This window comes from Chiloscyllium plagiosum, unplaced genomic scaffold, assembly GCF_037043375.1.
Source record: "Chiloscyllium plagiosum isolate Xiang-an unplaced genomic scaffold, Cpla_swu_hap1 HiC_scaffold_12, whole genome shotgun sequence".
Taxonomy (NCBI): domain Eukaryota; kingdom Metazoa; phylum Chordata; class Chondrichthyes; order Orectolobiformes; family Hemiscylliidae; genus Chiloscyllium; species Chiloscyllium plagiosum.
Genome location: NW_028270150.1, coordinates 2,609,728 through 2,626,850, shown reverse-complemented (window position 1 = coordinate 2,626,850; position 17,123 = coordinate 2,609,728). Strand labels below are relative to the sequence as shown.

The following is a 17,123-nucleotide window of genomic DNA, read 5'->3' as shown; positions in this document are numbered from 1 at the left end:
ACCTATTGGATTATAACCTGGTGTTGTGAGATTTTTAACTTTGTCAACCCTGGTCCAAGATTGGCATCTCCACATTATCGGAACTAAGTTCATACTTTTCCAAATGTGAGTAAATCCTATCCCTAAGAACCCTCTGCAATAATTTCTTTACCCCAATCAAGATTCACTGACCTACAATTTACCAAGGTTGAGATAAGCAGATTAAGGGAAAGAAGAATTATGGAGAAAAGCAAGAAAGGACAGCTGAGGATAATCAACTTAGCCATGATCTCTTTAATGTAAAAATCAGACAACACCAGGTTATAGTCCAACAGGTTTATTTGGAAGTACTAGCTTTCAGAGCAATGCTCCTTCATCAGGTCGCTGTGGAGCAGGATCATAAGACACAGAATTTATAGCAAAAGATTAGTGTCATTCAATTGAAATGATATATTGAACAAACCTAAACCTTAGAATGGATTGCAGGTTTCAGTTCATTAATATGTAAATCCCAGAACTTCTTTTAAGCCACATTCTCGAGATAACATAAGGTTTTATTAAAAAAAAGTGACATCTCTGCTCAGACAATGCATTAAAGGTGTGAGATTGGAATCTGTCTGTATCCCAATCTTGAGTCAGACCGGTTTATTTTCAAAGTAGAAATTTATAAAATGTTACATCGATTGACTGCCTGCAGATTGTATGCGTTTTGAGCAAAATAAAATGTGTCTGCAAATGCATCCCATAGACTTGTGTGCGCGCAAGGGTGCTTGCGTGCGCACATGCTAGGTGAGTGTGACAGAGTATAAGCCTGCGAGGAGGTGTGTGCACGTGTTTGAGAAAGTGTGCGTATGAGAGAGGGTCCGTGTGAGTGTGATTAAGTGCGTGCGCACTCGTATACTGTAGTGGGATCACCTGTAGTGTGACATGAACCCAAGGTCCCAGTTGAGGCCATCCTCACGGGTACCGAACATGGCTATCAGCCTCTGCTCGGCCACTCTGCATTGTCGAATATCACAAGCCTGCCTTGGAAGCCATCCCACTACACTCACACATACACACACCCCCTCTTACAGACTTATATTCCGTCAGACTCTCACACATGCAAACACACACCCTCACATGAACTCTTACTCTCATGCATATACACGCAAGTCTATGGGTGAATTCGCATTTGCAAAATTGTATTTGCAGACATTCTATTTTGCTCAAAAAGCATACAATCTGCAGGCAGACAGTCAATCCATTTAATTTTATAAATTCCTACTTTTGAAATAGAACTAGTCTGACTCAAGATTGGTATGCAGACTCTAACCATACACCTTTAATGCACTGTCTGAGCTGAAATGACAATTTAAAAAAAAACCTTAAGTTATCTTGAGAATGTGATTTAAAAGTACTTTCAGGGTTTACATATTAATGAAGCAAAACCTGCAACCCATTCTAAAATAGCAATCTAGGTTTGTTTATTAGTGTTCACTGAGGAGAGGAACATGATGAATGTTGAGATTCGAGATAGAAGTTTTATTAGTCTGGATCATTGACATAAGTAGGAAAGATGTGTTGGGTAGGCTAGAGGTTATTAAGGTGGATAAATCCCCAGGACCAGATGGGATCTATCCCAGGTTGCTGAGGGAGGTGAGGGGAAATAGCTGGGACCCTGACAGATATTTTTGTGGCATCCTTAAACACAGGTGAGGTGCCGGAGGACTGGGGGGGGTTGCTCATGTTGTCCCCATGTAAAAGAAGGGTAGTAGGGATATTCCAGGTAACTACAGACCAGTGAGCCTGACGTCAGTGGTGGGAAAGCTGGTGGAAAAGGTACTGAGGGATAGGATCTATTTATATTTAGAAAAGAATGGGCTTATCAGTGATAGGCAACATGGTTTTGTGCAGGGGAGATCGTACCTTACCAACTTAATAGAGTTCTTCGAGGAAGTGACCAAGTTGATAGATGAAGGAAGGGCTGTTGATGTCATATACATGGACTTTAGTAAGGCGTTTGATAAAGTTCTCCATGGTAGACTAATAGAGAAAGTGAAGTCACATGGTGTGCAGGGTGTTCTAGTTAGATGGATGAAGAACTGGTTAAGCAACAGGAGACAGAGAGTAATAGTTGAAAGGAGTTTCTCAAAATGGAGAAAGGTGACCCGTGGTATTCCACAGGGGTCAGTGTTAGGGTCAGTGTTGTTTGTAATATACATAAATGATCTGGAAGAGGGCACTGATGGTATGGTCAGCAAGTTTGCAGATGACATGAAGATTGGTGGAGTAGCAGAAAGCAGAAGGGGCTGTTAGAGAATACAGGAGGATACAGATAGACTGGAGAGTTGGCGGAAAACTGGCAGATGGTTTTTCAATCCAGAAAAAATGTGAGGAGTTGCATTTAGGGCAAGACTAATTATAGAGGGAATTATACTGTAAATGGAAGACCCTTGGGAAAAGTTAATGGGCAGAAAGATCTGAGAGTACAGGTCCATTGTACCCTGAATATCGCTGCACAGGTGGATAGAGTGGTCAAGAAGGCATATAGCATGCTTGCCTTCATTGGATGGGGTATTGAGAATAAGAGCTGGCAAGTCATATTAAAATTGTACAAGACGTTGGTTTGGCCGCATTTAGAATACTGTGTACAGTTCTGGTCGCCACATTATCAAAAGGATGTGGGCGCTTTCGAGAGGGTGCAGAGAAGGTTCAAGAGGATGTTGCCTGGTATGAAAGATGCTAGCTATGAAGAAAGGTGGAGTAGGTTAGGTTTATTTTCATTAGAAAAAAGGAGATTGAGGTTTACAACATCATGAAGGGTATAGACAGGGTGGATAGCGACAAGCTTTTTCCCAGGGTGAAGGATTCAATAACGAGAGGTCACGCTTTCAAGGTGAGAGGTGAAAAGTTTAAGGGGGATACACGTGATAAGTACTTCACAGAGAGGGTGGTAGGCGTTTGGTACGCGTTGCCAGCAGAGGTGGTAGAGGCAGACACGGTAGATTCATTTAAGATGCACCTGGACAGATGCATGAGTAGGTGGGGAGCAGAGGGATACAGATGCTTAGAAATTAGATGTTTAGATGCTAGATCCCTGGAATGGTAGGTCTAACATATGAGGAACGGCTGAGGATCCTGGGATTGTATTCATTGGAGTTTAGAAGATTAAGGGGAGATCTAATAGAAACTTACAAGATAATACATGGCTTGGAGAGGGTGGAGGAGAAAGTGAGGTCTGCAGATGCTGGAGATCAAAGTTGAAACTTTATTGCTGGAACAGCACAGCAGGTCAGGCAGCATCCAGGGAACAGGAGATTCGACGTTTCGGGCACAGGCCCTTCTTCAGGAATGGAGAGGGTGGACGCTAGGAATTTGTTTCTGTTAGGCGAGGAGACTAGGACCTATGGACACAGCCTTAGAATTAGAGGGGGTAAATTCAGAACAGGAATGCGGAGACATTTCTTCAGCCAGAGAGTGGTGGGCCTGTGGAATTCATTGCCGCAGAGTGCAGTGGAGGCTGGGACGCTAAATGCCTTCGAGGCTGAAATTGATAAATTCTTGATGTCACAAGGAATTAAGGGCTACGGGGAGAATGTGGGTAAGTGGAGTTGAAATGCCCATCAGCCATGATTGAATGGCGGAGTGGACTCGATGGGCCGAATGGCCTTACTTCCGCTCCTATGTCTTATGGTCTTAAATTGACCGACAGGTTTAGACAGTATATTTGGATCGGCTCAGGCTTGGAGGGCCGAAGGGCCTGTTCCTGGGCTGTAAATTTTCTTTGTTCTTTACATCTAGATTAGAGTGGTGCTCGGGATGCTCCTCAGATGCTGCCCGACCAGCTGTGCTTTTCCAGCACCACTAACCTAGACTCTGATTTCCAGCATCTGCAGTGCTCACTTTTGCCTTGTTCAAATTATCATTTTAGTTGCACGACATTATAATTTTTTGCTATAATGTCTGTGTCTTTTGATTCTGCTCCACAGCCATATGAAGCAGCAGTGGTCCGAAAGCTATAACCTGGTGTGGTGCGATTTTAAATTTTGTCCAGCCCAGTCCAGCACCAGCACCAGCACCTCCACTTCATGGCTCTCATTAATGGCAGAGCAAACTCGAAGGGGAGTGTCGTACTTCTTATGGTTTAACACAAAAGAGACATTACGCCCATCGCGATTGTGTTAACTCTCCCCAGTTTCGAAATCATGAGCCTCACTGCCGGGAACTCGGCGACATCTTGTCCCTCTCGGGGTTTCAGATCCCCGGGAGATCCTGCTGCCTCTGCTCCCACAGCCGGTTGAGGTACCTTCCCCACCCCCACACCACCTTCACAATTAACCCTCGCTCTTTTCCCGGATCCCGGATCCGCCCGGGCCCGTGTCTTTCCCCCGGGCCTCCGTCTCCGCCTAGGCCCCATTATGCCTCGCCACTCCGCCATGTTGTGTAGGCCCCTGGTCTGTGAGGCTGGTGCCGTCTGCCCCAAGTGCTAGGCCGAGACAAGCTGAGCTGAGCCGGGCCGGGCCGGGCGGGGCGAGTGAGCGCCCGGAAGATTCTCCCAGCTCCGCTATCGGGCAACACTCACTTGTCCTTTTCGGTGCCGAAGATCGAGGCCAGATACTCCGCCATCTTCAGCCGCTGGGCCCGCGCACCGACCTTCCGTCACCACGTCCTCCGGATACGTCACCGCGCACTGGGGCATCGACAAAAACAATCCCGGCAGGCACCGGCGCATCACGGCGACGAGGCGGGAAGGCAGCACGTGACCAAGAAGGCGGCGGTACCTGATTGGCTGGAATGTTTTTGGACGTAGCCCAGGCCTACTCGCATGGGCGGGGAGACTTGGGTCTGAGCTCGGGAATGGTGGGTATGGTCAAGGGGGCTATGTCACTGTGTAGTAATATACAATAGTAATGGGAAAGGGACACGCCACAAACAAGGTCCTACTGTTATTTGTAAGATGTTTAGTTCTTTCACAACTAGGGTGAGAGGGGAAAAATTTACAAGGGACCTAAAAGGGCAACATTTTCACACAGAGGGAGGTGTGTGTGTGTGTGCGCGCAATGAGCTGCCAGAGGAAGTGGTGGAGGCTGGTACAATTGCAACATTTAAAAAGGCATTTGGATTGGTATATTAATAGGAAAGATTTAGAGGGATACGGGCCAAGTGCTGGCATCTGGGAGGAGAAAGTGAGGTCTGCAGATGCTGGAGATCAAAGTTGAAACTTTATTGCTGGAACAGCACAGCAGGTCAGGCAGCATCCAGGGAACAGGAGATTCGACGTTTCGGGCACAGGCCCTTCTTCAGGAAGGGCCTGTGGCATCTGGGACTAGATTAGGCTAGGATATCTGATCAGCATGGACAAGTTAGACCGAATATCTGTGCTGTACTAATACTCTTAAGTAAGTGATGTGGTAAATGATTTTTAGTACTGGTGTAATGTCATGCACATAAGCTGTGTGTTCCAAAGACCAGTGGTTATCAAATATTACATTCCTTTGGTAGTTCATGACAAGCAGGTATTATGGACCAGGCCAGATCCCCTCAAAATGTTTCAAGAAAGTAGCCTGGACTCTAACTTTGCTAGGAGAAATTGAGGACTGCAGATGCTGGTAGTTAGAGTTGAGAATATGGTGCTGGAAAAGCACAGCAGGTCAGGCAGCATCCAAGGAGTAGGAGAATCAATGCTTCGGGCATAAGACCTTCATCAGGAACTAACTTTGCGAGTTGTTTTAAACAGGTGTTGATTGGATTTCCAGGAGTGATGCAGCTGGCCCAATAACTCAGTTTTAAACAAAACAGAATTTATTTGCAAGATTACTGAATTAAACAAAAAACAAAGGAGAACAGATCGTAGAACAACCTAATCCATCTGAAAACCCAACAGACCATCCCAACCCAATGATACTGTTCCAAACATTCTCAATAGTACCCACAAACACCTCCATGGCAAAAAAGGGCAAAATCAAACACGGGGTCTTACAGGAGCGATATCATGGAGAGGGAACATCAGAATGGACCTGCTTCTTTGAGTCCAGCAGTTTCACAACTGACTGCTTGCTAAAATCAAATCAAACTAGAAGACAGCTGAGCTGGGAGAACTAGCCACTCCCCTTTCATTGTACAAGTTTTTTTAAAACTTGAAAGTCTTTTTCTGAGGCACTATCAGTTAGCTATAATCAAACTGGCCCTAAAATCCTTCAAATATAGACCTGCCAGAATCTGTATGTTTATGAACCCTCTTTAAAAAAACAGGCCAACATAACCTTGTTTAAGGAGCAGCATCATCATACAAGGTCCTGACCATACCCAACTAGCTGGAATTTGCACAACACAATTGATGTGTGACCACAAATGTGGCCACATTTTTGGTGAAGAGCTTAAGCTCAAAATGTTGACTGTCCTGCTCCTTGGATCCTACCTGACCGGCTGAGCTCTTCCATAATCACACTTTATGACAGTGATCTCCAGCATCTACAATCCTAACTTTCTCCTAGTTGATTATAACCTTACTGCGAAGCCTCTTCAAAGGCCCATCTTGAAGAAATTCTACTTCACTACTGACGAGCTACGTTACTGATGAAGAGCTTATGCTCGAAACGCTGACTCTCCTTGGACGCTGCCTGACTGGCTGTGCATTCCCCGCACCACACTTTTTGACTCTGATCTCCAGCATCTGCAGCCCTCACTTTCTCCTAGTCAGTGTCAATCTGCCTGGTTTAAAATTGAAACAAAACCTGGTAGTTTTTTGTATTTACTTGTGGGACGTGGGTACTGCTGGCTTGGCCAGCATATATTCCTGAAGAAGGGCCTGTGCCCGAAACGTCGAATCTCCTGTTCCCTGGATGCTGCCTGACCTGCTGTGCTGTTCCAGCAATAAAGTTTCAACAGCATATATTGTCCCTTGTTGCCCTTGAGAAGGTGGTGAGCTGCCTTATTTAACCACTGCAATCCCTGTGCTGTAGGTAGACCAAGAATGTTATTTGGGAGTACAGAGTTGAGAGTGTGGTGCTGGAAAGGCACAGCAGGTCAGGCAGTATCTGAGAAGCAGGAGAATCGACGTTTTGGACATAAGCCCTTCATCAGGAATACACTGTCAATCATCATTGATTAGTTCATTCTACCTGGCAATACTTATACCAGTCAGAGACTACTTGCCAATCAATCAGTTTCATAGCATGCAGTATAAACGTTGGTTTTCCCCTAAAAGTTCTTGTGAATTGTCCTGATGAACGAAAGTTGAAAGATTTGAGCAAAATGTCTTTTTTTTTAAGCAAAACATATTCAGTCGATCTGCATTAACTGGTTAACATACACAGTCAGTTATATGGAAGCTCTTTGAAGATGTAGCAGTGAGTATGGATAATTGGGGTCCTGTAGATTATATCTGGAGTTCCAGAAGACATTTGACAAGCAAAGATCACATGAGGATTTGAGGTAATTTATTAACTTGGATAGCGAGTTTGAATAAATGGGTCTTTTCTGGTTGACAAGGTGTAACTAGTGGGGTGTAACAGGTTTTGGTCCTTAGGCTCCAACTATTTACAATCTATATTAATGAGTTGGATTTTGGAATAGAAAGTAGCATAACCAAATTTGCAGCTGACACCAAAATAGGTGAGAAAGTAAGTTGCAATGAAAGAAATAGGAAATTAGCAAATAAATATTGATAGGTTAGGTGTATGTGCCAAATTTTAGCAGATGGGGTTTAACATGGTTAACTGTGAGGTTATCCATTTTGGTTAGATGAATAGAAATGCAACTTGTCTAAATGGAGAGAAACGTCAAGAGTGCTTCAGTGTAGAGAAATCTCAATATCCTCGTGTATGAATTACAGAAAACTAGTGTGCAGGTACCGCAGGTAAATAGTAGCAAATAATAAACTGGAAAGTCTGGAACTGTTTTGAAAGAAGTGTAAGAATTTGAGGGGTGACTTTATTGAGGTTTACAAAATCATGAGGGGCAGAGATTAGGTGAATGATGAGGATCTTTTTCCTAAGGTAGGGGAATTCAGAAATGTGGGATAGATATGAAAGATTTAAAAAGGACACGAAGGGCAAATTTTATTTTTACAGAGTGTGGTTGGTGTGTGGAATGAACTGCCAGAGAAAGTGGTAGATGCAGTTATAGTTACAACATTTAAAAGACATTTGAATGAGTACATGAATAGGAAAGGTTTGAAGGAATATGGGCCAAACGCCGGCAGGTAGGGCTAGTTTAGTTTGAAATTATGGACGGTGTGGATTGGTTAGACCGAAGGATCTGCTTCCATGCTGAATAACTATGATTCTAACTACATTCTATCTTCTATGATCAAGCCAATTTTATATCCAATGTACTAATTCAGGTGGATTTTATGTGACTTAATCTTCTGGACCAGCCTGCTGTGAGGGACCTTGTCAAATGCTTTCGGAAAGTCCATGTAGACAATATCCACTGCCCTACCCTCATCAGTCATCTTCATCATCTCCTCGAAAAACTCAATCAAATTTGTGAGACTAGACCTCTGCTGCACAAAGTCATGCTGACTAATAGAGATGGAAACTTCCTGTCTAACTTGTCCATGCTGACCAGATATCCTACATTAAGCTTATCACATTTTCCAGCACTTGGCCCATATCCCTCTAAATCCTTCCTATTCATTTGCCCATCCAGCTGTCTTTTAAATGTTATAATTTTATCAGCCTCCTCCCCTTCTTCTGGCAGCTCATTCCGTACACGCACCACTCTCTGTGTAAAGAATTGCCCATTGGGTTCCATTTAAATTTTTCCCCATCACATTAAACCTCTGCCCCCTAATTTTGGATTTCCCTACCCTAGGGAAAAGACCTTGGCTATTCATGCTGTCTATGCCCCTCATGATTTTATAAACTTCTATAACATCACTCCTCAGCCTCTAATGCTCTAGGGAAAACAACCTCAGCCTGTTCAGCCCCTCCTATACCTCAAATCCTCCAACCCTGGAAATATCCCTTGTAAATCTTTTCTGAACCCTTTCAAGTTATACAACATCTTTACAAAGCAGGGAGGTCAGAATTGAATGCAATATTGAAAAAGTGGCCTAATCAATGTCCTGTTCATCTGCAACATGACCTCCCAATTCCTATACTCAGTGCACTGACCTATAACACCCTAATAAGTCTATTTTTTTCCAAATGTGAGTCAATCATGTCCCAAAGAATTTCTCAAATATTTCCCTTACTACTAACGTGAGGCTCACTGGTGTATAATTTCCTGGCTTATCCCTGTTGCCCTTCTTACACAAAGGAACAACATTGAGTAAAAATCGAAAGAACTGCGAATGCTATAATAGACAATAGACAATAGGTGCAGGAGTAGGCCATTCAGCCCTTCGAGCCTGCACCGCCATTCAATATGATCATGGCTGATCATTCCTAATCAGTATCCTGTTCCTGCCTTATCACCATAACCCTTGATTCCACTATCTTTGAGAGCTCTATCCAACTCTTTCTTAAATGAATCCAGAGACTGGGCCTCCACTGCCCTCTGGGGCAGAGCATTCCACACAGCGACCACTCTCTGAGTGAAGAAGTTTCTCCTCATCTCTGTCCTAAATGGTCTACCCCGTATTTTTAAGCTGTGTCCTCTGGTTCGGCACTCACCCATCAGCGGAAACATGTTTCCTGCTGCCAGAGTGTCCAATCCTTTAATAATCTTATATGTCTCAATCAGATCCCCTCTCAGTCTTCTAAAGTCAAGAGTATACAAGCCCAGTCACTTCAGTCTTTCAGTGTAAGGTAATCCCGCCATTGACCTCGTGAACCTACGCTGCACTCCCTCAACAGCCAGAATGTCTTTCCTCAAATTTGGAGACCAGAACTGCACACAGTACTCCAGGTGTGGTCTCACCAGGGCCCTGTACAGCTGCAGAAGCACCTCTTTGCTTCTATACTCAATTCCTCTTGTTATGAAGGCCAGCATGCTATTAGCCTTCTTCACTACCTGCTGTACCTGCATGCTTGCCTTCATTGACTGGTGTACAAGAACTCCCAGATCTCTCTGTACTGCCCCTTTACCTAAATTGATTCCATTGAGGTAGTAATCTGCCTTCCTGTTCTTGCCACCAAAGTGGATAACCATACATTTATCCACATTAAACTGCATCAGCCATGCATCTGCCCACTTACCTAACTTGTCCAGGTCACTCTGTAATCTCCTAACATTCTCATCACATTTCACCCTGCCACCCAGCTTTGTATCATCAGCAAATTTGCTAATGTTATTGCTGATACCATCTTCTATATCATTAACATATATTGTAAAAATCAGAAACAAAAACTGAAGTTGCTGGAAAAGCTCAGCAGGTCTGGCAGCATCTGTGAAGAGAAATCAGAATTAACCTTTTTGTTCTGGTGACCCTTCCTCAGAAGTGATAGTCGCTAGGAATGTTGGGTTATATGCAGAAGATATGGTGGGGGAGGGTGTAAGGAATAAATGATAGGTGAGGATAGAGCCCAGAGAGAGAAGAACAGTTGGCAGACAAAGGAGTCAATGACTATCTAGCTGAGAGAAGGTCATAAATCACATGCCACTGGGTTATAGTCCAATATGTTTGTTTAAGTCTTTGGGGTGATGCTCCTTAGTCGGGTGCAGTGAGATAGGATACACCGATAGAATTGATATTAGAATTCCCTCGGTGTAGAAACAGGCCCTTTGGCCCAACAAATCCACACTGCCCCTTCGAAGAGTTAACCGACCCAGACCCATTCCCCTACATTTCCCCTGACTAATGCACCCACACACTGCTGAACACTATGGGACAATTTATCATGGCCAATTCACCTATGCTGCACATCTTTGGACTGTGTGAGGAAACCGGAGCATCCGGAGGAAACCCACGCAGACACTGGGAGAACGTGCAAACTCCTATGATGTGGAGGTGCTGGTGTTGGACCGGGGTGGGCAAGTTAAAAGAAAATCACACAACACCAGGTTATAGACCAACAGGTTTATTTGGAAGCACTAGCTTTCAGAGCTGGTACTTCCAAATAAACCTGTTCGACAATAAATTGGTGTATGATTTAAAAAAAAAAATTTTATTAAAAATTTTTTCAAATCTTTTACCAAAACAACCACATATACAAAAAATCCAGAATACAAAAAGGTAGAGGTACTACAACAGTGTCATATCACAACACTATTAATAATAAACTAGCTACTATTCTACCAGAACAAATGTATCTACTTAAACTAAACTATAATCAAATTAAATAAAAGTTAAATTAAGTTGAATTCAAATTAAATAAAATTACATCAAATTATTCTATTTCACTCACCGCACCCCCATTGAAGCTCCCACCCCTGGCAGCACCAGTCATTGTACCCGCATTTTCCCAGCTTCCCCCTCTCAGGGCCCTACGGGCTGCCCAATCTGACTCCCACAGATATACCACGGCCCTGGTTAATATTGCCAATAGCTGAAAATGTGTCGCTGGAACAGCACAGCAGGTCAGGCAGCATCCGGGGAACAGGAGAATCGACGTTTCGGGCATAAGCCCGTCTTCAGGATATTACCAATATTGCCAATAAGTCTGTGTCTATATAATTTAGAAAGGGCTGCCACGTCTTTATAAAACTGCTCCGTTTTGTGGTGCGCCATACGTGTGAGGCAGTCTTGGGGGGAGATGCTCTATCACCAGCCTGCACCATCCCATAAGACCTGGGGTTTTTCCAACGTCCAATTCATTTGAATGTTCTTCCTTGCACAGTGCATAAGGATGTTACATAATCTCTTCCCATGTTCCCGAGAGAGGGCAAGTTTGGCAACCCCAAAAGAAGAAATACAAATCCACCTTGGCTAAAATTCTCAGGTTTTCCTTCAGCACTCCAGTATCTTGCAACATGACCAGTAGCAGTTTGTAAGAGTGCCTTTACTAATTTTACATTTGGGACACCCTGGCGACACTCCTCTCGAACGTAGCTAGCCTCTCTGGTGCCATATGAGCCCTGTGTAAAATCTTCAATTGCATGGCCTGCGCTTTGGTATATATTGAGATTTTCTTCATATTTTCCCATATATCCAATGAAATATCCTCTCCTAGTTCCCGATTCCAAGCCCCACAGAGTTTCTCCACATCTCCTGAGGCATATCCTTTCTGTAAATTCTACAGAGTACTAACTATAAGAGTGCCTGTGCGCTGGAGCACTCTTTTCTCCATGTCTGACTTGTAAGGCTGAGCTCGGAGTGTACCCCTCCTCTGTATATAATGCCTTATCTGAAAGTACCAGAAAAGGTCCCTTTTCTAAGACAATCCGTATTTCTGACTAAGTTGACCTAACGACATCAAGACCTCCCCCTCAAACAGATCTCCCAAACAAGAGATTCCCTTATTCTCCCAAGCCTTAAAGCCAGAGTCTATTGCCCCAGGTTTAAGTCCTGAGGCCCCCGCCAACGGGATAAACAGCGAGGTCTCAAGCCAATTGCTCTTGTCTTGCCTCATTATCCTCATTTCACGTATTCAGAATGATTGGGCTCTTGCACTGCTCAGTCACGGAGTTCATCTTCTCTATGGATAATAGATTAACTAGGGGACATCACGACTGCGAGGCTTTAAAGTCAAGCCAAATCGACCCCGAATCCGTCCGTACCAAGTCACCCCCACATGCTAACAGGGCACCTATTTGATATCTCTTCAAGTCTGGAAGGTCCACCCCCCCCTCACGCTGCGGGAGTTGCAATTTAGTAAATTTAATTAGGGGACGCTTACGACACCAAATGAAAGACTCAAGCCAACCATTGAGCTTTTGTAACACTTGTCTGGGGAGCAACAACGGGAGCATTCTCATTGGGTACAACAGGCGAGGAAGAACATTCATTTTGATCAGGGCCATTTGGCCTAACCATGATAACGGTAATCCCCCCACTGCTGCAAATCCTGTTTTATCCTCTCCAGTAGATACAACTGGTGAAAGGCAGGGGTAAATAAAAATTCCCAAATACAAAAAACCTTTTGACGACCAGCTAAATGGGAACTGCATTCCAGCCTTCAGATCAGGCACCTCCACTAATCCCCCCACCGACTTGGCTTCTGATTTTTTGATGTTATCCCGAAAAACTGCCAAATGATTAAATATTTTGTATCAGCTGGGGTACGGATTTCTCCGGACTAGCCAAGAACAAAACACTCCTGATGAAGGGCTCCTGCCCGAAACGTCGATTTTCCTCCTTCTTGGTTGCTGCCTGACCTGTGTGCTTTTCTAGCACCACTCTAAAATCCAGCATCTGAAGTCCTCACTTTGGCCAAGAACAAAAGGATCTGGTCAATATGGACGAGTTGGATGGAAGGGTCTGCTTCCATACTGTATGTCTCTATGACTATGACTATGACATTGTCAGTGTATAGAGCGACCTTATGCTCTCCCATTCCCATCCTTGGTGCCACTATTTCAGGGTCTCTCCTGATAGCCTCAGCTAACGGCTCATTTACCAAGGTGAATAACAGCGGTGAGAGAGGATATCTCTGTCAGCTACCTCTCTCTATATTAAAGTTATCCGACTTAGTGCCGTTTGTGATGACGGCTGCCTTAGGATCATTATACAACACTGCCACCCACCATCAAAGGCTCCCCCCAGACCAAAGTGCTCTCAGACCCCGAACAGGTACGGCCATTCTACCCAGTCAAATGTCTTTCTGCACCGAAGGAGACCATCAGACCTGGGATCAATCTTTGCTGGCATACCTGTACTATGTTCAGTACCCTCCTGATATTGTTGGAAGAGCCTTTAATAAAACCCGTCTGATTTTCTTTTATAATATTGGACAATACCTTTTCTAACCTCAGGGCCAGAACCTTTGACAGAAGTTTAGAGTCCACATTCAACAACAAAATTGGTCTGTATGAAGCACATTCTTCAGGATCTTTCCCCTCCTTTAAAATGAGGGAGATATTAGCCTCCCTAAGAGGGGACAGCAGACAATCCTGAGTACATGAATGACTGCACATCCCCAAAAGTGGCTTCGCCAACACATTTATGAATTCCTTATAAAACTCATTTGGGAATCAATCTGGCCCCGGTGTTTTGCCACCCTGGAGATGCTTTATTGCTTCCTGCACCTCTTGTATTGTCATAACATTTAACAGGGAGACTTGTTCCACGTTTATACCGGGGAGGTCCAGGTCCTCAAAAAGGACTGCATTCTCGCTACACTGTCTTCACCACCCTCCGACTGGTATAACTCTGCAAAGAATTCGCGAAATCTTGCTTTGATCTTCTTCAACTCATGGGTAACTGTGCCAATCCTCTCTCTGATAGATATAATGGATTATGAAGCACCTTTCTTTCTAGCCAGATATGCCAGACATCTACGTGGTTTATCTCCAAATTCAAACAATCTTTGTTTAGCAAAGGAGACTTCTTTTTTTGCCACCTGTGTGTGCATTGAGTCAAGAGCAGCCCGGAGAGCTGTGACCCGCTGCAGCTTGACCACTGAAGGCCTATGATAATATACCTTCAGCTGGGCCGCCAACATCCATTGCTGCTCCCCTCTCTGCCTCTTTCTAGTCTTTGAATATGAAATAAACAGGCCTTGTAAATATGCCTTAGTGGTCTCCCAAAGTACCGGCAGATTACTGGCCATGCCCGAGTTGATATCCAAGAAGGCCCAGAACTCTATTGCAATGTACTTAACAAATGTGCTATCCCTTAACAGGAATGGGTCCATGCGCCAGTGCTATGGATCTATTCTGCCACCCTCGATTTTAACATCGAAATATACTGGCACATGGTCCAAGGTATTTATATTCCCAATTTTGCAAGCCAGTGTTCTATCCAAACAAACCGAAGGGCTAAGGAACATGTCAGTTCACATGTAGCACTCGTCTGGATTGGAATAGAAAGTAAAGTCTCTTCCATTAGGGTGGAGATACCTTCACACGGCCACCAATCCCACCAACTGTCTAGACTGCACAGGTGTGATCGCCAGGCCCCTTAGCATCATCCTTACCCTAGGATCCATTAGGTGGTTAAAATCCCCTCCTATAATGGGAGACAATAAACATTGAGGACGCCATACTCTTCTGATTGTATTAGAGCTTTAAGAATGATGAACTGTCCATGTTCATCCTTAATTTGCTCAGTTACCTGGAATGGGAGGTTCCTTCTTACCGGTATAGCCACTCAACTCCCCCCCCCCCCCGCCCACTGCAGTTTCAGATGTTTGTTATCAGTTAAATGTGTCTCCTGCACAAGGGCGATATCCATCCTTTCCTTCCTAAGGCTTGACAGCACCTTCTTTCTTTTAAATTCCAGGTGCACCATCTGAACAAATCACTAGCCATGGTCATCTAGGGCAGCCCGTGGTTTCCCAACAGGAGGAAGCTTATCTGAAGTGCATCGAGCAAGAAAAACATTAACTCTATAAAATCTAAAAACTACTCCTATGAAAACTACTATAACTAAAAACCTAACCACTAGATTGAACTGAAACAAGCACCCAAATAAACCCCAATTCACTAGAGATCTCCCCCTTGCCCATAGGAAGCAATCCTTGCTACCATCCTGGCTCCTTCCAGCTGAGGCCAAGGCGCAGTCCCAGGCAATTCACAGACAAAGAGAACCTGTTATTTACATTCTGAGAGTTAACCATGGACACCCACTCTCCCCCTCCACACCTCATCTCCATACATCTTAACCACAGATATAGCCACCCGCAATCCAGAAAAGGACAATGAAGAAAAATCCCCAGATAATAGCCAACTGATGAAAATGTTAAATAAATCAGGTTTTACACCAAGGCAGTACAGAATCTATAAAACCGACAATCACAAGAAGGGAGAGAGAAGAGTAAAGGGGTAAAGAAAGCAAAGAAAAACTGTACCATTGTCCATAACGGTTCTTCCCCCCCCCCCCCCCCGACTTCAATAAATGCCTTTCTCCCAGTAAGAATATCTGGATTACTCGCAGTGCTATGAGCTAGTGAGGGCAGGAATAGGAGGATAGAGCAGATGAATGCATGGCTGAGGAGCTGGTGTATGGGAGAAGGATTCATATTTTTGGATCATTGGAATCTCTTCTGGGGTTGAAGTGACCTGTACAAGAAGGACGGATTGCACCTAAATTGGAAGGGGATTAATATACTGGCAAGGAGATTTGCTAGAGCTGTTCGGGAGGATTTAACCAAGTAAGGTGTGTGGGGGGGTTGGGAGTTGGGGGGGTTGGCTGTGAGTCCCAGGGAGATAGTGAGGAAAGAAATCAACCTGAGACTGGTACAGTTGAGAACAGAAGCAACTCAAACAGTCAGGGCAGGCAGGGAAAAAGAATGACTAATAAGTGAAACTGTATTTATCTCAATGCAAAGGGCCTAACAGGGAAGGCAGATGAACTCAGGGCATGGTTGGGAACATGGGACTGGGATATCATAGCAATTACAGAAACATGGCTCTGGGATGGGCAGGACTGGCTGCTTAATGTTCCAGGATACAAATGCGACAAGAAGGATAGAAAGGGAGGCAAGAGAGGAGGGGGAGTGGCGTTTTTGATAAGGGATAGCATTACAGCTGTGCTGAGGGAGGATATTCCCGGAAATACATCCAGGGAAGTTATTTGGGTGGAACTGAGAAATAAGAAAGGGATGATCACGTTATTGGGATTGTATTATAGACTTGAAAAATGTGTTGCTGGAAAAGCGCAGCAGGTCAGGCAGCATCAAAGGAGCACGAGAATTGACGTTTCGGGCATAAGCCCTTCTTCAGGAATGAGGAAAGTGTGTCCAGCAGGCTAAGATAAAAGGTAGGGAGGAGGGACTTGTGGGAGGGGCGTTGGGAATGCGATAGGTGGAAGGAGGTTAAGGTGAGGGTGATAGGCCGGAGAGCGGGTGGGGGCGGAGAGGTCGGAAAGAAGATTGCAGGTCAAGAAGGCGGTGCTGAGTCCGAGGGTTGGGACTGAGATAAAGTGGGGGGAGGGGAAATGAGGAAGCTGGAGAAATCAGCATTCATCCCGTGTGGTTGGAGGGTTCCTAGGCGGAAGATGAGGCGCTCTTCCTCCATGCGCTGTGTTGCCATGGTCTGACGATGGAAGAGGCCAAGGACCTGCATGTCCTTGGCGGAATGGGAGGGGGAGTTAAAGTGTTCAGCCATGGGGCGGTTGGGTTGGATGGTCCGGGTGTCCCAGAGGTGTTCTCTGAAATGTTCCGCAAGTAGGCGGC

The 17,123-nt window shown here is 44.7% G+C and overlaps 1 protein-coding gene and 1 long non-coding RNA gene across 5 annotated transcripts in view; one reads left to right on the top strand and one right to left on the bottom strand.

Moving 5' to 3' along the window:
* The window catches only part of u2af1 (U2 small nuclear RNA auxiliary factor 1), a 48,487-nt gene extending 43,806 nt beyond the window's left edge, over positions 1-4,681 (bottom strand). For all 4 annotated transcript variants that reach the window (XM_043701455.2, XM_043701457.2, XM_043701454.2 and 1 more), the window contains exon 1: positions 4,544-4,681. In XM_043701455.2, the coding sequence (XP_043557390.1) occupies positions 4,544-4,587 (44 nt within the window). In that variant the 5' untranslated portion in view covers positions 4,588-4,681. The remainder of the gene's footprint in view (positions 1-4,543) is intronic.
* Positions 4,682-4,742: 61 nt separating this feature from the next.
* LOC148148479 (uncharacterized) overlaps positions 4,743-17,123 on the top strand; it is a 67,184-nt gene continuing 54,803 nt past the window's right edge. Inside the window, exon 1 of the long non-coding RNA XR_015758772.1 lies at positions 4,743-4,821. This is a non-coding gene — a long non-coding RNA (uncharacterized LOC148148479). The remainder of the gene's footprint in view (positions 4,822-17,123) is intronic.